The sequence below is a fragment of the Thunnus albacares genome, chromosome 18, assembly GCF_914725855.1.
Source record: "Thunnus albacares chromosome 18, fThuAlb1.1, whole genome shotgun sequence".
In the NCBI taxonomy this organism is placed as follows: Eukaryota; Metazoa; Chordata; class Actinopteri; order Scombriformes; family Scombridae; genus Thunnus; species Thunnus albacares.
In genome coordinates, this window is record NC_058123.1 from 25,361,161 (window position 1) to 25,384,726 (window position 23,566).

A 23,566-nucleotide genomic window follows, 5' to 3' on the forward strand; every position below is an offset into this window, starting at 1 on the left:
CTATTTGATGCTATTTAATCAGAGGAGGAAGAGTCTATCATTTTATCTGAGTCATTGTATATAACATATTTATTTTTGGTATAGCAGTCTCTGGCTTCACATTAATCTGTATCTCGTGTATCAGGATGTCACGTGCACATTACTGAAATGAATGTAATAGTAAATGTTGAAACATTCAAGCTTGAATGGTGAGCAAGAGCTGCAGTGAAAATCTCCTTAAGAAATACAACCAGACAGTGTTATGATTTTAAATTTTTATTATATCATGTGAAGAACATTTAGCAAGTGTGACTATTGCACTCTGTGCCTGTGATTAGACTTGACTGACTGAGTGACTGCTGCTGCCTTCTCCGTCCTTCAAAACGGGGTCAGATCAGGTTAACAGAATTATTAGGAAAAGCTCTGGTTAGATTTAAGGTGGCAATGAAAGAGGCTTAACAGTGAGATGTCCTGAAGATCAGATGTCAATCACTTTCAGAGCCTGTTTTCTAAAAAGGCACAAGATGGCAGCATGACACCATGGAAGGCAAAGTGATGAGATATAATACATTTTTTAGAAGTGAAGCATAATCGGATTTTCACTAAATTTGGTATGCCCATACAGGTTGTCCTGCAGTATGATGCCAAATGTATTCCAAATCTGACAGTAAGTGGCACAGATTTTCCATTCCAAATTACTCATTTCACATTTTGTGAAATTGTATGAAAACCTAATTATCCTTCACTTTTTTGAAAATGAATATATGCTTCCATGGTCTCACACTGCCATCATATACATATCAACCACCGGTTTAAGCCTGATTTAGTAATGTTTTTGACTTTCCCATTGCTCCAGTTAGGTGTGCCTTCGATTTGAGTTGCATTGGGTGCTTGAACCCCAGTATACCTGCTTGCCAGTCTAGGTTTCTTTTATGAATATAATGTCACATTCTAAAGTATAACATAATGCAAGATCTCTATAATGTCTTTAAACTTGTGGTTCGACTGCATAGCGCAGTAGAAAAAGAAACAGTCAATATTTATAGTTGACCTTTAGTGTAAATCATGTATATACAGCTATGTAGTTTATTTCACAGTTTTTTGGCAGTGGTGAGAAATTATTTTCAACTCACCACAGTTAAATGAATCCAGAGGTTGAGTGTAGTAGCCCAGACAAGCTTTAATAGCATCATCTGGTCTCACAGACGCCCTCACTGAGGAGCTCAAACTGATAGCTAGCACATTTGAGGGCGGCCATAGAACAAAGGTCCAAGCTGCGGGTCTTCTGGGTCCTGGTCAGCTTCACACAGAACATGTGCTCTTCAGTTCTGCGACAGTTCCGAGCAGATCTGCACTCACACTTCTTATGTGCTGAAGACAAATGTAAGTTCACATAAAGAAGTGAATTTGTTTTCAGTCTGAAGGAAAAACTTCACCAGATTTTTTTTTAATGTAAAATGACACCTGCACTAGTTTTCCATGTAACAGTATACCCATCATTAGCAGTGTCATGCCTTGTTTCCTTAAGAGAAACCAAAGAGTGAAATACAAAAAAATGTTGCCTAAATCCTGGACAGCTTTAGCCTGAGTCTTTTAGAATTATATCATGTATGTAACACTTGTGCACATTTTAGACCTCTTTTATAAGTTTTTTGTCTTAAAATGAGTCAGCTGGAGATGCTGTTTTCAATCAACTCAAAGTTAGCTTAATTCATTACCTAGCTGCTGGCCGTTTCACACTTGAACTTTAAACAGTTGATTTAGCTTATTGCCTTCGTTGCAATTGTTTATGGAATTTTGTGTATTTTTTATTTGAGTAGTTAACTCAACTTTATATATCATTTAAAGAAAATAACATAATTTTCCACTCTTTATAAGGGTTAAAATGTTATCATTGGAATGAAAGCAAAAGATACAAAAATAAGACCCAAGTTGTAAAGAAATGGAAATATATACTCTGCAGCAAATTATTAATACAAATAAATATGGATCTCCTAAAAAAAAATTCTGAATGCTGAATGTGAAAATGATTTGATGTCAGACACACTCACCAGAGCAGGTCTCCCACTCATAACAGGTGTCAAGATCGCAGGGCTCGTGAACAGAGCTCTTAGAGGCTATTTCGGCTCTGAACTTAGCCCACTCCAGTTTAGCCGCATCGACCGTGTCGCAGGAGCTTTCACTGATGAAGAAGAGTGGATCATTGTGGCAACGACCGGCGTGGAAGGAGCAGAGGGACATCGACACGGTGACGTTGAGGTCCAAGTTCAGGATACAGAGAGTCTCTGCATGCGAACTGCACACACACACAACCACACACACACAGATCAGTCAGTTGCTGGTATATATGAAGTCGCCCATATATTCATTTCACAAAGATTTTTTATGATAAGTATTCACAAAAGCTTATTAAAGTTCAATATCTGTATGGATTTGGACAATTTGATTAAAAAACTTACAGGCAGCTCTCCCGTTGGATGCAGACACACTGAGAGCCCTGAATTTTCTGTCCAGGACCGCACTGGGTCTCAGGTTCAAATGGTTCTTCTACATACAAGAAATACACAGGAACAAGATTTCAGTATTAAAACTGTAGTTAAAAATTAACTTTACTTAGACCAGATACAACATTATAACAAGAGTCTCCCTTCCTTTAAGTTACTGAGCTCCTCTTTGACACGTCTGTATGAAAAGTATGTGTTCTTCCTAATTTCCCATGACTGGGAGCTCAGAAGTAATATGCCTAAACCAGTCTCCAGTTTCTCCAGTAGTGTACTGTACCATTAGTGCAGCGTAGGTCAGCAGGTAACGGAGGCTCCCAGTCGCCACTGCTGCCACATTTGTAGAAGCCTCGTGGCAGCGGCTGTAGGCCTCTCTCGTCACAGTCAAAACCCACTGATTCACCCCTTCTGAACAGCTTCTTGTTGGGGAAGAGCGTCATCCCATCAGGGATTTCAGGAGGAAGGCAGAACATTCCTAATAGTACAAGATGACAAATCTGAACCTTAAATAAACAAGTGTAGATAAAAGTTGCAGGAATAAGCAAGTTAATCGTACCAGCTACTTGTGTTTATGGAGGGTGAAGAAACAGATGCAGTAATTGCAAAGATGTGGCTGAGTTCCTAGATCACTATTCTGGTGAGAAAGCAAACTTACTGACGCAGGTTCCTTGTGGTTGAGTCCATGTCCCATCAGGCAGACAGTTGATGTATTGGAAACCTTGCAGGTGAAATTGAGTGAAGCACTGGAACTCCTCATCCTCACCAAAATCATAATACTGCTTTGCTTTCTGTCAAAGGAGAAAATTCATAAAAACAAGAAGAGTAAGAAAGGATATAAATACTGTACCATCTACTGTTCATTTTTTCACTTCTTCTTTACATTACTGTATATCCTTTACTGTGAGATACTGTGGTATTTTATAATAATGGCTGGCTATTGTCATAACTGTTCATCCTTCTAGTATAATAAGACATCATTCATAATTAAGAGAGACAAAGAGTTATTTTTGTTGTTATTATTTTGAGACACATAGTCATTATTTTGACTTACCAAGTCATAATTAATGGCAAACATAATCATAATTTTGACTCTGAAGTGTGTCACCAGAACAGAGACTTGGCTCCTGCTGCAGCTCTGTGAGTTGCTCTTCATTTAACTTTTAAACTTCAATTAATTAAAAAGAGCTGTCCATTTAATTTAATCAAGGTGATTACAAGTGCAAATGTTAAATCAGGAGTAAACTGTGTAATTGATCGTGTTATGGAGTGTGACAAATAGACACAAGTAAATAAATAACAAAACATTGATCTAAAAGGCTTTTTGAAATTAATTAATTTTGTGATGTTAAAATACATTCATAAAAATTCCAGCATTTAATAACAGAATAATATATATTTATAATATATTTTTTTTCTTATTTTAATACATTATTTAATATACATACATATACATTATTTATTATTTATTATTATTAATTAATTAATTAATTAAAAGGTCTGTAGTTATTTTGGTGGCTCATACCAGACTCCATATACTCATGACTATTTTTTTACATTTATTATTCTTAACGTTTCATCTATATATTTATTTCCCTGCAGTACTGAGCTTCCACATCCAAAGACTACAAGAAAAGTCAGTATTTCTCAGTATTTTAGGCAGTTACATATCAGAATAATTAGCAATGAACTACAGCTTCTGTCTCTCTTTCTCATACATTCCAATATTTCACTTTTCACTGACTACAGGCTGCTGTGTTTAGTCTTTACCCTGAGGAAGCTGTTGGCAGGCCTCTGTGGCCTCAGACAGCCCTGCACACCAGGAGGCAGCTTATCCACCCAGCCCACAATGAGGTCATCATCATTGTCGCAGGTGTCATGTCTGGACACAAAAAAAGGAACAGAACATACAGTAAGTCAGTTAAATACATATGTAGGAAGACTGATAAAACCAAGACATTTTGTCGATTTGAACGCACATATCATTGTAAAAACAGTGATAATGTTGAAAATGTCAATTTTTAAAAATTTGATCAGCATGCAAAGTTGAGTTAAAGTACTTGGTTTTAAAAAAAAACATTGAATTTTTTTTTTTCCAATGGGCATGTATAACTCATAAATTACTGTAAAGACATAAAAACTGTCATGACTCTATCTAGATATTATTTATCATATTTCAGTAAATGAACATGGATTATTTGTTGCTATTTTAAGCAAATAGCTTCTCCTACTTTTCGAAGAGGGAGATGTGACACGACTCCTCGTCTCTTTCAGGACCCTTGCAAGGTTGACCTCCTTTCAGGGGAGCTGGGTTATCGCACCGCCTCGTCCGATGTCTCTTCATGGAAGCTCCACAGTGACTCCATGGCCCCCAGCAGCTCCAGTAACCATCCACCTCCTCTGTGGAAATCACACATCAAACACCTGGTTAGTCAAAGTTAAAACTGTAATTGCATGGTCGCCACTCTATGAGGCTGATATCTATTTTGTTGTTTACCCTAACCTTTTTTCATTCATCACCAATCAGTAGTATTCTCATGACTTAAACCACCTGAACACAGAACATATTGTGTTCTGCAGCAGTCACCGTGTACCTGAAGTGTAGTCTGGAGCCCGTGTCTCACAGTTTGCACCAAATGTGCCGGTCTGGCAAATACACTTGCACTCTGTGCCGGAGAGAACTGGCCTGGCGTTGTTGGGGCAGGGAGCACACTTGCAGGTGTCAAACTCCTCCAGGTACTGCAGCAGGGCCTTCCTCAGGTGCCTCCTCTTTGTGGCAGCACAGGGGATCCCCCGGACCAGATCAATGAGGGGCAACAGCTGGACAAATACACACACACACGAACACAACAGCAGCTTTTTTGTCGACCCTTAACTTTGATTTGAGCGTTCTGCATGGGGTCATTTTGTTCAGACTGAAGATGTTTCTGTGATGTTTGAGTGAAGAGCTCTAGATTCAACCTTGTAATCGACCACAGCAGGGTTGTCGAGGACAGACTTGGCCCAGTTCTTGTAGGACGTTCGGTCTGGGGCGGGTCCCTGCCTCTCCCAGGCCAGAGCTGCCGCCTCTCTAGTTCGACCTCCTTTCACCTGAGAGAAAGACTTCTCTGCTGACTGAATGTACGAGCCTGGGAAAAACAAATGTTTTAGGAGTGAATGAAGGAAAGGAAATGGTGATAATTAGTGTTTTCTTCAGAATTAGGGAGAGAAAAAAAGGGCTTCCTGGCAGATTTGAGAAGAAACCTTGATATTTCTCAGTCATCTTGTTGTTATTGCATCTGGTTACACTGCTGATTTCGGAGTAGAGGATGACGGTCCAGGCGGTGTCTTTGCTCAGGCAGCCTTCGACGCGCTCCTCTGTATCACCTGTTGGAGAGGAACAATGTAAAGCATCATGATGTGGAAACAAAGGAACTGACAAAAAACTTTAGATGCAATTATATGGTTCCTCCTGTAAATTGGTCATATTCAATTATAACAGGTAAACTACTTTTCTGTCTAATTCTGTTTGTTCAATGACTGTTCACTGATTTGGGGTTTCTTGCGATCCAACAGTTTTACAACCCAAACTTCTGAGGAATGTCCTGTGTCTTTTAAACCCATTTTATGATTTTGCCCTTATTTTAATATTTTAATGTGAGATTTTTAAAAAGAATTTGCTAGAACATTGTGGCATTTAACAATATTATTAGTTTTTGCTCAACAGCCTTTCCATTTTAGGATCTGAAATCAACCTTCCAAAAATGCTCTTGTAACATGAATATCATGTTATATTCATGTTATAATTATACATATACATCCATACATATGTATGTATATGTATAATTAAAATATCCACCAAGTTTGGTGATGTTTGGCTAAATGTTTATGGCCAAATTTGAGACTCTTTTACACACGTGGTTCAACATTGTTATGAAACATATTCTGCGAGTTTTGTAATGATTGGACAAACAATTTCTGATTTATAGTCTGATTTGTATTCTGCCGCGCTCATTTTTTTTTTTTTTTTTGCATTTGTAGCACCCCCTAGTGGTTGATTTGAATGAAACTTTCAGGGTGTTTTTCAGGTACTTATGTGGACATATCCTGCAAGTCTTGTGATGATTGGTCCAATGGTTGTTGACTTTGGTCTATTTACATGCTGAGACAAGCCTTTTTGAAGTTCAGTGGTCAATATCTTGAAAACTAAATAAGATATCAACAAGCTTTATGCAACTTTTGATAAGCTTGGTCCAATAATGATCCACAGAAATTTTGGTAGCAATTGGGCCTGCAAGTTTAGGAGGAGATGTCAAAAATATGTTGGTTTTTTTTTTTTTTCATAATTTTTTTTCATAATTTTTTTTCAGAATGATGGAAAACCTGTCTAGACTTGTCACTTGGACCCACAGAATCCAGGAAAAAAGAATCTTGTTTGTGAGACTTACAGTTCAAAAGTCATAGGCCAAAATGTAAAGTTCATTGTTATAGCGCCACCATCAGGCCGATTGGGGTCATATTTCTTGGGCAGCACTTGCACACAACTTCCAATAATGTGAAAAATCTAATGTCTCTTGTATTAACTATCTCACGGGAATTTGCGAAAACATTTTTGAAGAAGAAAAATAATAAAACGGCACAAAAACAATTTCAGCCCTTTGGGCTTGAACCCCTAAAAAGACAACCTGCTGCTAGATAAAAGGCACAATGTTAATGTTAATGTTTTAATTTTATCCCTGCTGTAGTGAATGTGACAAATGACATGTGGTATGGAGTGCTGAAGTCACAGTGGAGGTGAGGGAACATTATTTAAAATATTTAAATATTGAGCTTCACTCTGCAGAATGATGTATGTGCACAATTTGTTTTCACATTCATCTGCTGATGAAGAAAGTTTTGTTGTGTTCACTTTAAATCAGAGTTAAAGGCGTGTACATACGAGCATGATTTGTGACATTACAGCTTGTTTGGAAGCCAGTCATGGTCCAGTATGCAACTTACACAAGTGTGATGTGGAAACTTAAAGCCTCTAGTGCACAAACACTGAGAATGAACTTTTCAGTGATATAGAGACATTAAATTTGAAATGGAAATTATTTGCATATTCACAGATTCTGGAATTTTCAATGACAGAGAAGGAGATGTCATTTTAATAATTTGTAATTTAACTTTTTGTGTGGAAAAACCATCTGAGACACAAGTTTCCTTTCAAGGCAGAGTGTTTTTAGATGTCGTAAAACATATGTAGAGGGGATCTTCAACTGAACTTTTCCAAAATATGCTTGCAAAATAACATCTGTTTTATATCAGAAAAAATATTAGATTATTATGATTCTTGCTAGAGCCTCTGCATTGTGCCAATGTAGTGGCCTCATTGAAATGAATAGAGGCTGAGTTTTTTGACTGAATGCAATTGTCAGTTGAACACGGCCTGTGAACCAAATCTTTCTACCAAAAGCATCATTCTTAATATCATAGATTTTTTGTGATATTTTACCTTTAGGCTGACAGTTGACAACATAACGGTTTGGTTTGTGTCCCAGAGTGTCATTCTGATTTGTCCACTAGGTTCTGCTGTTGTACCTGAAGTGGTGAGCTCCTCACGGTCATACTGGTACAGCAGGTCATAGTGGCCTCCCAATGTCCCTGAACTGTAGTAGTGTGTCCCGAAGCGCTGGAAGATGTCCCTGTAGAGGGGATAGTTGTAGTCGAGGGGAAGAGCATGGAGGAACTGGAGGAAAGGCCCTGACAGGGCGAGGTCCCTTGGGTCCCTCACCTTGAATGTGGACACAGGAAGAACCTGGTGCACCCGGAAAAATGAGGAGTCCTACGGTGGGAAAGATAGGAAATGACTGTTGCTAAGAAGAAGGGAAACTAGTTTGTTGGCAAGTAGCAAGACACCAACCAGGCTTCAGTCTGGCAATTTAGTCATAAAGAAGATGGATTCAGTATGGATGAATTCTCTAGTCTCCACCAAACATGAAACATTCACAATGTACTTATCCTCATTTGTATACAATTAATCAATAAATTATTAAATTAACTGAACAGCACCACCCTCTGGAACACTGTTCTAACAACTTAGCATTCATTTTATTGAATGATACTTTAGCATTTAGCAAATTCTGGTGCACTTTTAATCATGAAAATTATGTTTTGACAAAAAGTGAAGAAAAAGGTTATGCATTTCCTGCAAAAACCCAAACAAAGAAAAAGATCTGTAAATATTTGACTTGTTTCAGGCACCATTTAGAATATCTGAAGATAACTGCAGATTTTTTTTTTCCAAGAAAGCAAACACACAGAGACAGACATATTTCAATAAAACACACTCGTACACTCTGTGTGCATGTGAACAGATGCATGTGTGTGTCTGTGTGTGTGTGTGTGTGTGTACGTGGCGGGTATTCATCATGTTGTGTGTACAGTATGGACACAAATCATTGATTTTAGGGTGAAGGCTTACTTTAAAGTTTATGAAAGGTTAGAGTTTGGGTAAGTCTCCAGGAAATTAATGTAAAGTTAATGTCTATGTGTGCATGTGTGTGTGCTCACCTTTTTCTTTGAAGCTTCAAAAGCTTCCTTGTTAGAGCTGACTTGCGTATTTGAATTCTGGTTGAAGAAGAGGATGAGATAGAGGAAGTCAGACTTATCTCGGCTGCTTGCAGATGACTGTGATCTCTTCAAAGTGATGGATTCGGTGTGCAGCGGCTGCGGCTCGGTGCTGAAGTCCTCAAGTTGTCCAACCTTTACAACCAGAACCACATTTGTAACACAAGATTTATAACAACAAGAACAGCAACTACAAAACTAAATGGGCCTTGTCCTGAAGTGTCTATCTATGATGCCACCCAAGTGCAAACAACTGATGAACGTTTTCATTAAAGCCTCTGTGTGTAGGATGTGAAAACGACTGATGTTTTGCTGATGAATTGCTGCTACTTGTGGCAGTTTCACAAAGACCTTTTTTGCCCAAGCCATTCTTTCAAAGAGCCAAACAAATGGTCAATTCATTTTTCTTCATTAATGTAAGCTGATTTCTGCTTTGTTTTGTTTTATCCAAGCAATCTGTAGCATGACATTTTTCATGACAATCAAAGAAATATGCAAATTTAAGAGTTGTCATTTCTAGTGTCCAAAGTCATAAAAAAAAAAAACTGCTGCATTTATAATTTATAAAGTGACTAAATATACTATAATATTATATTGATGTTCACAATACAAATTTATTCAAAAGAAAATTTACATTTACTTTAAAAAGGGAGATATGTTGGGGACACGTACGCCCTCGTGCAAAGTGTCTGCACAGCCCTCATGACTATCATCAGTTGGTAGCCATCGCTTCGTGAGGGTAAAATAAAATAAAATGCAGCATTTGCTTCACAGTCAAACTGTTCAAAGTGTCGAAATGTTACTGTTAACTTTGTCATTGTTGTAGAAATAGCTGTAGCGGGTGCTTTTGTTGATGCTACATCAGCAAGCTTGCTGCTAGGAGTAGTGCTAACGTTAGCTTAATTAGGCTGCTACTGGTCTACACTGGTTGAGGATTTGAAACTCTACTTGTGTTATCGTGGCTCTGTTTGTGTTCTCTTTGCATTGCCTTTTGGAAGCTAGGCTAACATGAGTGTAACATAACTAATGTACTGTACACCTTTAGCCACTAAAGAGAAAAGCAGGCAGGCGGAAGGAGACACAGATGAGCCCACTTGTCTGGGTAATGTAGTTTAATTAGCACTATAATGAATTGCACAGAGAACCTAATCAGAAAAGGACTTATTGGATAACCAGCAGCTCATGAGAAGTGAAGGTGCTCCAGAAAAAGTCATTCACACACAAGAGTAAAATGTAGAAGTGCTGGTATTGTGTACCGGTGAGTACTGGCCCACTTTTAGTACTGGTTAATTCAAATCACACTTGTTGCCATTTTTTTGTAAAAAATTTCTGTCTCTATTTTTCCAGGAAGATGACATCCCCATTATTACTCCTAGAAAGCTTTGGTTGGTCGATTTAGTCTAAGATGTGCATGAACCAGTGTAGCTTTACAGAAGGGCTATACATAGCAAATATTACAAACAATAATGCTACCTTAATGTCAAAGGTCTCAAAGTTGTGAGGGATTCGGTGGTAAAGCAGCGTGCTCGCAGGCCTCTTGATGATGCAACTTCCTCCCATAAACATGTTGTTCAGCACTGCTCCCCTTGGCTCCTCTGCTAGAGCATCAAACCTTCAGACACAAATCAGTGACGTCAAATTTCGTCAGCTTTGCAGGAACAATAATGCAGGCCCATATTATTGGCCAATATCCAGAAATCCCAGACATGAAAAGAGAAATACTCACTTATGTGATTCAGTTTTTATTATTCTCAAGTATTGAATTTGGGAACATCTTCAAAACATCCAGTATTGGTCAGGTTCTAACAAACACTATTGTATCCTTGTCTTTGCAGCAGTGGTACAGCAAAGCTCAGCAACACAAAAGAATATCACAATCACTGTAAAAGTGCAAGACGTACTAACAAACATTCTGTGTTTTTAAGAGGAGAAACACGACCCAGGAACGCTTGACAGGAAGGAATTTAATTTAAGAACACAGCAGGGAGGAATGTGGGGCAGTTCACATTAAAATTAAAGCTGTAAACTCAGCAGTGACCTTTTGACTTTCAGCTTACCCGTTTCCCACCAGGTCAGTCCCGGGGGACGGTCTCTTCTCCGCTGGACACACAATTTTGAAGTCTTCACAGTCCCTCTCATCAGAGTTATCTTCACAGTCATTCTGTCTGTTGCATGTTAGCGTCGAGTTGATGCAGCGTCCTGCAGCAGAGAGGATGTTGGTTTTATTTAGATAATAAAATGTGAGATTGAAAAAGTGACTGAGAAGGTGTCAGTCAGCTGGGAAGTTATGATTATTATTATATCATATATTATAATTATTAAAAAACACTACTTACCATTATCACACTTAAAGTCGTCTCTGCAGTCAATTGGTGGTAACTTGCACTCTGTGGAGGGATAACAAGGCCTCTCCTCTGTCAGCTCCACGCTGCAGGCTGAACCACCAAACTGGGACGGCCTCACCACAGACCGGGTCCGCAGCTATGGCAACAGCATGAGAGAGAGAGAGAGAGAGAGAGAGACTGAGTCAAACATTACGTAGTTCTCAGTCTTATTTTCTTCTTACTTTACTCTTTTTGTGGATATTCTATCGCACCATGTTTTTAAAATTAAAACATCATGTGCTTGGATGTTTTTCGGAAGATTCAATACTTCATTTTTGTTCTCCAAGACAGACTCCTTGCAATTGCATTTCATTTTGGGATAATAGTATCCATCAACTGCACATTCAAAAATCTTTTTCATTTTGTCACTTTTTCAAAACTGCTCAGATGTAGACTGTCATGTGGAACTCAGGTACAGATAAGAGAGGGAATATGTGACGCATATGTCAGGGTTTTGTAATGTAATTTGTGTGCTTCTTGCCTGTTTCTTGGCGCATGGCGAGCAGTCAGACCATGGCCCAAAGTCTGTCAGCTGGCAGTTGATTGGACAGGCCTGCTCGTTGCAGGCTCTGCGGTCATGATTCTTACACAGTTGAGCGCAGCTGTTCTTCCAGTAATATTCCTCATACCGAATACCCCTGTCAAAAAAGTATGAAAATCATTTTTACATACATACTGTTTGCATTATCTTTACCTGGAACTATTTTAAAATGTGATTTCGACTGTAACTGGATATAATTTATGTCCCTATGCATATGAAACTTAACAGAGCTAATGTACTCAGAGATACTGACCGCCAAAGTTTACACACAAGGTCCTCTTGTGAAATATTACAGTAATAGAGAAAACCCAAATGAGCTGCTGATTAAGCATCAAAGCCCCTCTAAGGGTGTTCATGTAGCAAATTATCCATCTGTTTTTGTTTTTTTTTTTTTGGTTTGTTTTCAAAGTAAAAATGAAAATGAACAGATATGAGCTCCAGATATCAATTTAGAACCTGAGTTTTCAATCTAATGTTTTCCCAGAGCCCGTGGGGGTCTCTTGACGAATTGAAGGAGGTTGTGAATTTTGGTGGTAACATTCCAGCTCAGTATCCCAAGGAATTACGTCCATAATGGATGATTCTTCACCTCACGATTTACGTTCAGTGTCAACAAATGAAATATTATGTCCTGTACCTGCCAAGGTGGAAAGTAAGAATGTGGAGTTCAGGATGGTGGATGGGTGCGTGGCTTGTTCAACTCTCTGTGCTGCGAGTCCCACCTGTGTCTTTGTTGTGTACCATGGTTGCAGGTCATGGTGCAGGCAGTCCAGGATCCCCAGGGGTATCTGTCACAGAAACAGGCCAGACTACCTGATACCCAGCTGACGAGCTGTAGCAGCAGGACCAAGCGTTTGGAAGGAGCCATCAGAGGAGATCAGACTGGTTTCTGAATCAATGGCCAGGCCAGAGTCAATGAATTTCTTTTATTCAGTTAGACAAATACAGTATTTGGGTTTTTTTCAGGTAATATATGTTTTACATTTGGACTATATTTGAAAACTTCACTTTTGATGCACATAAAATGTTGTTTTAGGCAAGTTTTAGGTTGAACACATTTCATAAACGGAGTGAATTCAAAGTTGTTTACCTAATTTATAAAAAGGCATTTAACACTGCAAAGACAAAACAGAATGAAGAAATAAAATAACACAAAGCGACTAAATGTTATGGTGCAGTTTTAAGTCAGCATTCTAAATTATACATTACATTTTTGTTTCTGCATCATATAATTTTCACACTTTTTTCAAATAGTGTTCATTGCTAAATTCACATGCTTAACACATGCATATGAAGCAAAATCTGACTTACCACATGTACTGATGTCTTCCTCAACAGATGGAAGCATATAATTCAGTCACTCCTGTGTTAGAGTGTATATGTGAACAGTTGAGACTCCTCTCAGTAAATTGAGTCTGCGCTGCAGGCGGAGCTGAATCTGACTCGAGGTTTATGTCAGAGTTGACAGCTGGAATATAAACCTGCCTCTGGGATGTCTCAGGGGAATCCAGTTGGTTTTGGACTTAAATTGCCCAATCTGTGTTCAAAAATATCTCAATTAAAAATGACCTTTTTATCTAATAACAATAATCAGAGCACATAGTAGTCCTTACATAACCCTCGTGTCCCTCACTGTTACGGGAAGTAAAGAGCTCTGGAGTTTCCCAGCTTCAGAGACGTACACCAGATGTTTTATGTTTGAGATTTGACAGTTAGAGACACTGAGGGGGAGAAAACTTTTATTTCCACATGTTGTTTAGTTATCCAAGTTTTTTTGCTCAATCTGACACTGAAATCAATCAATACATCGTTTTGGTCCATGTTGTAAAAAGCACATAAATGTATTCAGACTATTTGTAAAACTGCAACATTGTAACTGAAACTTATATGTATAGACAGAAATGTAAAGGCTGTAATCAACTCCATATTAGATTTGACATATATTACACCCATTGAACAACTGAACAACAGCACTAATTGTTTGATGAGTTATTGACAAGTAAATATCCTTTTTCCAAGGCTTTGGGGATAAGAAAAGAAAACATGTATGTAGTGTTACAAAATCACTCGATTTGACTGTTATCAGCCTATTGAATAGGCGACATCTGTCCCAAATATATGGGCTAGTAGGGGCCTGCTAAACCAAGGAGACTGTTATCACCCATTTATTTCAGTGAGCCAGTGTTGATGGAGTCCAGTAGGCACAGAAGGCTTGTTATCAGGCATTTGCTGTCACATGACTTTCAAGTTTCTTTCTACGAAAAACAAAAAAAATGGCTGCCATTCCTTTTATTCTCAGTGGAAAATGCAATATTTTAAGATAGATTCAACATTAAAATTAATTTTGATAACATAGCAACATAGCGAGAAATGTGCATTTTATTTTTCATAATCTTTGTTCAATTAATGTATATGATGTTTATTTTGTTAGTTATTACAAAGATTTTTGCAGGCTTTCTATCGTTGCTATGGTGGTTGCTATGGTTGCTGTTATTGCTGAAACCACATAGTTGCATCTTGTTTGAATTATTGTCTTTGCATTGTGTAGTTATCTGAGCTGTTATGTTATTTGTGTTATTTTATATAACTGTTTGATGATGTTCTTTTAATAAAAAAATGTAGATTTTAGAGCACCCCAGAGATGAATTGAATCAGTATTTTCCTCATTGTCACCATGTTAAGTGTGATTTCTTTTAACTAGTCTGAGATTAAATTTTAGAAAAAAGCCAGAGGTATTTTTTCAGACAAAATTGTTTAAGCAATGTTTATTTATTTGGATCCTCATTGACTGTTACCGGCAACAGCTACTTTGTATTGTGTACCATTGGGCTAAATGCAGGTAAGAAAAACAACTTTATATAAGTAATTGTTCTATCAAATAATTAGCGTAAAGACTGACAAAACCAACTTTAAAAAAAAAAAAATACAACGATACATAAGCAATATAATACAAACCAGTAGAGTAGCCCACAATAAATACTATATTTATGAAAGAAGTATTTGTATGTTTAGTACATTGCACTCTTTGGAGACAGTGTCAGAGAGAAATTGAGTTCAAGTTAGTTTTCTCATCCTATATAAGGGATGAGCATAAATACCTTACAGTAATAATGCATCTATGTACAATAATAACATAACCTAAGAAAGAGTTGAATGAACACCTCAGTCCTTGAGGATTGCATATGTGTTTTTGTTATTTTGTCTATCTATGTGTATTAGTGTAAAACCCCACTGGTTACAAAACATTTGACTCGGTTGACTTGGCAATTTCTACTCATGTTTATAAGACATTAGAAAGAAATGGAAGCTCAGTTACAAAAAATAAGGTTAGAGAAAAAGGAAATATGATGCAAAGAGCAGAAAACATAATGACATACCAGCATAATAGTGGGGCTCATCATGGGCTAAATCATATCTACTGCTCCATGAGGAGGGGTTGTGCAAAAATTCATGGGAAACTTTATAATGTAAAAATTTTTGGCAGTGATTTGAAAAGAAACCCCTAAACTGACCCCTAAACTGTTGCAGATGAATGGGATAGTGGGAGAGTAATTGTAACCCTTGTGGCTCTCCAGAAGACAGCACTGACACTCAAATTAAAGTACTGATCTGGTTAGCTTTCTGTCAGCAGGAGGGAGTGCTCCACACAACCCTCACCCACACTGACTTTACAAGGCTTAACTTGTTGACTGACTGAACTATGAGCAGCAACTTGTGCTACATGTGTCTGCCTGTGACAGACCCACACTGCTGTGACTCTCCACCAAGAGCAACAACCTTAATTTAGTGTCAGTTCAACAATTCGGTGTTTGGTAGCCATCACCAATTCAAGTGTCAGTCCATAGACAAAAATTGTACATATATTCAGCATAATTTTAAGTTTGGTAGTCTCCAAACATCACAGCAAAACACCAATTTATTGATACGATAGATTTGAAAAACATCTACCACCATAAACGTCTGAACACCACAAACACGTATTTCCAAATGATTTTTCATTAGGGACCCCATCAGATGAATAGACCACAGGTGGTGGTGACAACGTTATTGATGGCTCAGTGTCATAAGAAGCAAATACTAATGAACCATCAGGTGCAGCCCCTCAGAACTGGCCAAATGAAATGGGACGTGGCAATCACTGATGCTATTACCGCATGTACATTGCTGCTACACAGAGGTGACCTCTTTTCTCGCTCTCACGCAGCCTCTCTCCCCCTTTTCACCTGTTGCTGTGTTTAAGGGGATGAGAAGAGCTCATGTCATTGGTCATTACGGAAGCTTGCTCAGACTCCACCTGCTTATTCTGCATTCATCCCACTAATAATGTTTTCAGTCTCTCCTCCACATTGGCACCAGACCATTTCCAGGTGTTTTTAGCGTACCAGAAACCAGCACAATTATAATACTAGGCATGGTCAAACTTCTGTCAGAATACAAAGATATGGCAGTTTTGGATCTGAATCCTTTCAGTGTGTGGAAGCTAAACGTGGGAGCAGTTTACCAGATGATGTGAGATCCTCAGAATTTATTACAATTTTTTAAAATTGTTGTGTAAAAACTTTTATGTTTTTATGTTATTAAATGTAATGAAACTGAAGAAGTAGAGATGGGTGAATGTATCTATTATTTACATAAAGATGTAGAACTTGTAAAATGAGTATCTACTTTATCTGCAGGTTACAACATTCAGTCAGTAATGTTGCAGGGGCACAACAGTCTTAGCCGTCAGGATGTGGGGCAAGCTAGGATTATTATGGAAATAATTTACTTTAACCTTCAGTGTTTTTATCCTGTCGTACTTCAACTTCAAGTAGAATACTTTCTTTTATTTGTTGTTTAAATTTTTTTTGTTTGTTTGTGTTTCTGCACGTCCATGTTTTATGTCCACAGTATATTTTGAATCTATGTGCTGTTGTTTCTTAGTTTTCCTGGTGAATATGTGAAAAAGTGTGTTATGTGTAAGGTGTTTTATGACTAAAAATATAAATATATGTTCATGTGAAGTTAACCAATGTGCAGCTTACATTTAACAACTTGACACTGAACATTAAGTCCAAACACCTGGTGGGAATGCATTCAGTTTTGATAAGAGCTCAGACAGGTGACCACTGAGGTGTGTAACATGAGTTAGATACATGATTGTCTATATAAAGGCCCAAAGCAGTGGTTTTACATGTTCTTCAAAGGATGGAAGCCAGTGGATGGTAGAAAAAATAGAAAGTATAAAGAAGCTGTAGTAGAGGAATTTAAACACTGCTGTGGTCCTTTAAAGTGAATGAAAGTAACTTCGGAGTTGGAAGATTTCAGTAAGGAGTACACCACAAGTGTTATTCTTTTTATATTTTGTTTTATCTCTCCATGTTTGACCACTTCTTGAAATCCCTTTTTTATTGCATTTTCTATGTATCATGTTTTGAATTTTTTGTTTTATTTCTCTATGTTCGCTATTTATGGGCCTATATTTTATGGTATTGTATTTTGTGAAGCACCTTGTAACTCATTATTATTAATATTAAGAAGGACAACATATAAGATTACAAATAATCTATAATTATAATAATTAACACACCTGGAGAGACTGATCTTACATAGGAGACCTAGACATAGGAGACACATGTGTTTGATAAGATTTCGGACTCTACTGAATTTTTTCAGGGTAAGAAATAATGTGTTGTGTCCAATGTAAAGCACATTGCTCTGTATATTCCTTTTTTTTTTTTACTACGTATATACACTTTTTTATCTCCTCAAAGAAAACCTGTTTTGTATTTAATTTAAACATATATTTAAAAATATATATACTAAAGTGCATGGTGAAGAAATAATAATGCTAATAATAATAATAATTAACATAATAAGACCTTTTACATGATTTAAAAGGCTGGTACTCCAGTCCACACGGTGGCGGTAAAGCTACTGTGAAGTTTGCTAAACCCACAAAAAAAAACACCAGAAGAAGAAAAGGAGCTAACTGTGATTGGTCGTTGGTTCCTATAAAGAAACATGGCGGTTGTTCACGTGAAAAACAAGCAGCGGAGAGCAGCAGATGATGGAGGTAGAAACAGAACAACGTGTTCGGGTCATTTCAGGTAAAGTTCAACGGTTCTATTTCATGTTTCTGCCGCAGCATCTATTATCTCCCGCTAAGCTGCTAACTCCCAGACCAGCCGGTATCTCTCCGGCACGTTTCCAGTCTATTACCGGTACCTCTCCGGTCTGTAATCGGTGAGCCTGGGTCCCCAGTAAACCGCTCCTGAATAAAGACGCTCCTTGTGGCGGGAATATTTGGTAACAAGGAGGCAGTTTGAGCGCGAAAGTAGTACACACGCGTCAGCAAAAACGGCCAGTTGCTGTTGTGTTCAGATTGTGATGAAGGTAAAAGTGAACTTTCACAGTCTTTCTGTGCTGTAACGATTCCGATTAGAGCTGCGGCCATCAATCGATTAGTTGTTTGGATCTTTAAGATGTCAGAAAATGGTGAAAAACGTGGAACACTGTTTCCCAAAGCCCAAGATGACGTCCTAAAATGTCTGTTTTGTTCACAGTCCAAACATAATGAGTCTACTGTCATAGAGGAGTAAAGAAACCAGAAAATATTCACAATAAAGAAGCTGGAATCAGATAATTTTGACTTTTTTCTATCCTGTGTTGTGTCGAAGTCTATTCTCGCGTTAAATGCTTCCTGTAAGTATTTATAGTTTCTGTCCTGTTTCATCCTCAGGTGTACCTGGACCTGTGATCAGACCCAATCGGGCTCTCTCCATCTGGCCACCTAATCATCCCGCAGTGTAACTGGCTCAATGATTCCCTCCCTCTCCACCTCACGCTGATGTGTGGTCAGCGTTTTGGCACAAAATGGCTGCCGTGCATCACTCAGGTGGATGCTACACATTGGTGGTGGCTGAGGTGAGTTTCTTACATTACTTACTGTAAAACTAATTATATTGCTTTAGTTAGGCCTACTAGTCAGAAGTAACATGTTACTCCAATAACCTATGTAAGACAGCAAGCACGCTGGCCCCCAGTGTAAAAGTAACTGTAATGTGATTACTGAGTTTCAAACTGTAATCCCTTACACTGTTACTGGAAAAAGTAATATTACTGCTCAAGACTCTACTGGATAATGTGACCTATAGGTGTATATTCTGACACTTTGTTTCAGTCTGTGAATACTACAACACCCATTGTTATGGTTTTCTGAATTCACTCAGTGAGCCAGAAATTTTAAAGTGAACTGATTTTAATCTGCAGATCGTAAAATAAATTTAATCTTTCATTTCTGCCTGCCATTAGAAATGAAATGCACCATGGGAGTCATAGTTAACTTCTACCCTGAAATCTTTGTCCACAGTCTCGTAACTTTTTTTCGTAACAAGTTTTTACTAAAGAACCAGATATTTTCTGGCACAGTTATTCATCTTTTGTTCTGACGATTCAACCAGGAAAGATTCATGTTGACAGCACAGTTAGAAACAGCTGATCCAAGGTCACATCTGTTTCATATAAAGCTGTTAACCTTAATGTGGATTCAGGTATCTGGTTATTATCAGGTCCTTGCTGTGGTTTTTATTTTTGATGAGCACACCTGTCGTCCTGTCTGGAAGTGATGAAATAAAAGGCCGACTGAAGCCCCGCCCTCAGCAGTATGTTCACAGAGGGGGGGGCCGTGACAAAACCGGACTGAAGCGTATTCTGATCCAGGCAGCCGGCAGGTTAAAAAGGAACTTTAATCACTGATAAATGTTTACCTGCTCACACTCTGCTCTCTGATTGGCTCCTGACAGAACCTGTGACCCTGTGGAGATGATGCTCTGTCATCATTGAAGTCAGACCACCAACGCGGTGGTGTCATCACATCTGAACAACCAATCACATGTCTGCAGTGCTGGTGAGGTCATAACACTAACTCACTAGCCTCACACTGTTCTTTAAACCTGACCGATGAATCAGCTGTTTGTGGTTGTGATGTCACACAGTGGGCGGGGCTAGTAACCCACAGTGGCTGCTGGGAGATGATGTAAACAAAAGGCCGAATTGTAGCGCTCCCTCTCAGCAGTCTGTTCTCAGAGCGGGGGCGCTGTGACAAAGACTTACATAGCGTTTAGCTGATCCCAGAACAGCTGATTGATCACTGAGGACATACAAACAGCTGATCACTGAACTCCAGGTTCCTACAGTATGGAAAAGTGTGGAATTTGATTTTGGTCATTTCTGGGTCTGGATAAGTAAGGAGCAAAAAGGAAAAGACAGTGTTTCCCCTATAGTAGTACAGGCCCGGACAGCCACCAGGCCAAAAAAATTTAATTTTTTTTCTAAATGCCAGAATCAATTCATTCAGAAATCAATAGCGTTTGGGATCCTCTGTGCAGCACTGTTCCATGACGTGAGTCAACCTGTGTCATTGCCTAGGTAGAGTATCTCCTTTTTTAAGGATTATGGCAGTATGTAAAATGTGTTGAGGTAGTTGAGCGAGCAGCAGAAAAGTGACAGTGAATGCGAGCGGAGCAGAGGAAAAGGTTAGCGGCAGGTTGTCAGTCTGGCAGTAAATGTAAAGTACAGACTACAGTGTGTCAGTTAATAAATGCTGCAGCTTGTCAAGACCAAGAAAAGTCACATCTGTTGTTTCCCCAATGCAAGTGGACTTTGAGATGGTTTTTATGTAACTGAACTTCATGATGGAGAATGAACGTTGACTAATCAGTGGAATAAATTCTGTAGTTTATCACCTGACCCCACTCAGCAGGTAAAGTAAATATCAGTTTGCACATTTATCACACTATGAAACTGATTTACGTTTTTGTTTGTTTGTTTTTTTTTTTCCTCAGCAGTTTGCTATCAGCAGTGTGAAGACAGTTGGAAAAAGACATGATGAACAGAACATGTTCTATTCTGATTATGTTTACCTGCTGCAGGTGAGACTTCACACTTCACTTGTGACAACAGGGATCACAAAATGGTTTTCCACATTTCTGTTCCTCTATTTGTATGTTTTCTAGAGCTGCAGCTGACAATTATTTTCATTATTGATTTTATTTCCTCTGTTTGGCTTAAATTCTATTGTTCAGAGACTGACAACAGTTTGATCATAAACAAAAGGAGTTTAAAGTTTGTCTGAGGATTCAGACCAACAGTGTTGGAGTTACATCACTTTGAGCACAACATGAACAATTTTAAAAACTCAGAACAGCTTTTCAGACTGAAGCTGAAACCAGAAACCTGAGTCATGTTCGTTAAATCTGCAACAATATTCAGAGGAGCTGCAGTGAACACTCTGCAATATTTTACTTTTCCTTCATAGTTGACTGACATGCTTTCTGCTTCCATCAGTAACAATCAGAAACATTTTCTTTAAGTGCGCCTATTTTATATTCATTTCAATTTCTAAGTATTTAACTCTTTATGGTGACAGTTAAATTGTGATAACTACACCAACAGATCATAAATGTTTCTCAATAACCTGCATGCTCATCTAACACAAATGAGTCATTTCTGTCTGAAAAGTCATGTTTGGGTTCATCCTGAAAACTCAGTGAGTCTGGATGAAGAACTGAAGAGAAGAGCGACATGTCTCCTTCCATTCTTTGATGCAGAGATCTGTTTCTGTTTAATGTACAGCAACAATCACAACATAAACTTCAATGAAATATGTAAAAATAAATAAAACCAGTTAAATTCTATAAAAATGCTGTTTTGGAGTTTTTATGTCTTTGGAATTTCTTGTTTTGTGAGGAAACGGTCTGAATGAGTCTGTAGTTAATGACAAATATGAAGCAAAATTAGCTTTGTGTAGAAATTGTCGTAGGAATATTGGATTAATTCAAAATGTCACTTCTGGTTTTACTCATATTACATGTCTCAAAACCAGAAATCAAATCTCTATATTCAGTGGTGGAAAGTAACTAAGTACATTCACTCTATTGTACAATTTTGAGGTACTTGTACTTGAGTATTTCCATGTCATGCTCCTTTATACTTCCACTCCACTACATTTCGGAGCGAAATATTATACTTTCTACTCCACTACATTTATTTGACAACTTTAGTTACTTTTTCAGAAGATTTGACCAAAAAAAAGCAGTGTAGTCGGGGTCATATTTCAGATATCTGAGTTGTTAACAGCTCCACCAATTAGTGAATTTTTTTTCCCTCTAAACTTTTCACATGGTTTCATTTCAATAAATGTTCAAATGATTCAATATTTCACCAAAACTCAAAGATTAGAGGAAAAAGTCCAAAAAGTGAAAACAGATTTGTGTATCAGAACTTTGTTCTTTCTTTCCTCTCCCATTAGTCATCTCACGACCCTTCAGATTTATCTGGTGACCTTTTGGAGGGGCCCAACCCCTAGGTTGGGAACCACTGGACTAAACTAGCTAACTGTATATAAAGTAGTGTAAACTAGCTCCACCTCCAGCAGCTACAACAGTAACATGCTGCTCTAACACTGATGCTTCACTATTAATAATCTAATGATGTCATATATAATAATATATCAGTCAGAGGGACCAAACCACTACTTTTACTGCAATACTTTAACTACATCAAGATCATAATACTTATGTACTTTTACTGTAGTGGGATTCTTCATGCAGGACTTTTACTTGTAATGGAGTATTTACATTGCTGTATTGGTACTTTTACTGCAGTAAACGATCTGAATACTTCTTCCACCTCTGTGCAAATGTGAGTTCTCAACAATGTGAATGTGTTCTTAACCAGCTTTATGATGCTGGATGTTCGACTCAGTGAAGCCAAACTGATTTCAACTCACTCTGTGAAACCTGCCAGACAATCAAAATCCAGAATGACACGCCCACTTTACACGCAACACATGCCCCTGACCCCTAACCATCCTCCTCATGCCTAAACCTACCAAGTGGGTGTGGTGTAGATGCTGCAGATAGACCTACTTGATCCAGCTGCCTCATAAGGTCATTCCAGCCCCACAATGGCTCGGGTCAGATGAAGGTAGCGGTCACATCCGGATGAAGAGGTGATTGGTGGCATGCTGGAGTCAGATGATAGCTGAGGAACAGAGGAAATGGTTATGGCAGCAAAGGTGTAGTGTGTGTTGAAGCTACTATAGGTTTAGCTACTGATTGCAGAGATACAGGGTAAAAACTTACACGTGGGGACTCCACAAACAGGATTCTACAGCGTTATCTTGGCTTGTGCAGAGATAAGAGCAGGTTTAGTTCATCCACGGAGGGAAACTTACCACTACGGGCCCACTGACATGAATGAGAATCCGGACAGTTTGGAGTATTGTGAAAAAAAGTGGTTTGAAATTGGATAAAAAGTCCATTTCTGACAGAGCTTCTGGTGGATACACACATGAGAAGATTGATATTGATCTTGTTTGAAAGTGGTATCAATCTTCTCATCTCACTCTCAGAAAGAAATTAAATAAGCGTAGTTGAACTTTAAGTTAAAGACATTTTTTATTCATCTTATTTGCATATAAAACTTTATTCACATTATAAAATGTCCTAAGCTGTACATAAGTTTAGCTCTGGATTCTCTACATTGCAGGACACACAAACTACACAAATTCTAGTCAGAGTCATATACAT

The 23,566-nt window shown here is 38.2% G+C and overlaps 1 protein-coding gene and 1 long non-coding RNA gene across 5 annotated transcripts in view; one reads left to right on the forward strand and one right to left on the reverse strand.

Moving 5' to 3' along the window:
* Positions 1–239: 239 nt before the first annotated feature.
* The window catches only part of c6 (complement component 6), a 29,690-nt gene continuing 6,363 nt past the window's right edge, over positions 240–23,566 (reverse strand). The window contains exons 5-22 of one of the 2 annotated variants that reach the window (XM_044332814.1): positions 12,969–12,982; positions 12,716–12,827; positions 11,934–12,090; positions 11,405–11,549; positions 11,126–11,267; positions 10,542–10,680; positions 9,012–9,203; positions 8,040–8,283; positions 5,721–5,843; positions 5,439–5,605; positions 5,072–5,297; positions 4,709–4,877; positions 4,248–4,359; positions 3,136–3,268; positions 2,761–2,955; positions 2,439–2,526; positions 2,031–2,275; positions 240–1,350 (exon numbers count right to left, since the gene is read on the reverse strand). In XM_044332814.1, the coding sequence (XP_044188749.1) occupies positions 1,169–1,350; positions 2,031–2,275; positions 2,439–2,526; positions 2,761–2,955; positions 3,136–3,268; positions 4,248–4,359; positions 4,709–4,877; positions 5,072–5,297; positions 5,439–5,605; positions 5,721–5,843; positions 8,040–8,283; positions 9,012–9,203; positions 10,542–10,680; positions 11,126–11,267; positions 11,405–11,549; positions 11,934–12,090; positions 12,716–12,827; positions 12,969–12,982 (2,785 nt within the window). In that variant the 3' untranslated portion in view covers positions 240–1,168. Of the gene's footprint in view, positions 1,351–2,030; positions 2,276–2,438; positions 2,527–2,760; positions 2,956–3,135; positions 3,269–4,247; positions 4,360–4,708; positions 4,878–5,071; positions 5,298–5,438; positions 5,606–5,720; positions 5,844–8,039; positions 8,284–9,011; positions 9,204–10,541; positions 10,681–11,125; positions 11,268–11,404; positions 11,550–11,933; positions 12,091–12,715; positions 12,883–12,968; positions 12,983–13,304; positions 14,295–23,566 lie in introns of those variants that run through there. The other variant, XM_044332813.1, reaches the window with a different exon arrangement.
* Positions 17,965–21,676, forward strand: LOC122967979. Of its 3 annotated transcripts, none has more exons than XR_006398728.1 (5): positions 17,965–18,082; positions 18,715–18,899; positions 19,778–19,881; positions 20,819–20,905; positions 21,495–21,676. It is a non-coding gene; the product is annotated as an uncharacterized LOC122967979 (long non-coding RNA). The 3 variants fall into 3 exon arrangements; XR_006398729.1 differs by having other exon boundaries at positions 21,524–21,676; XR_006398730.1 differs by having other exon boundaries at positions 20,822–20,905.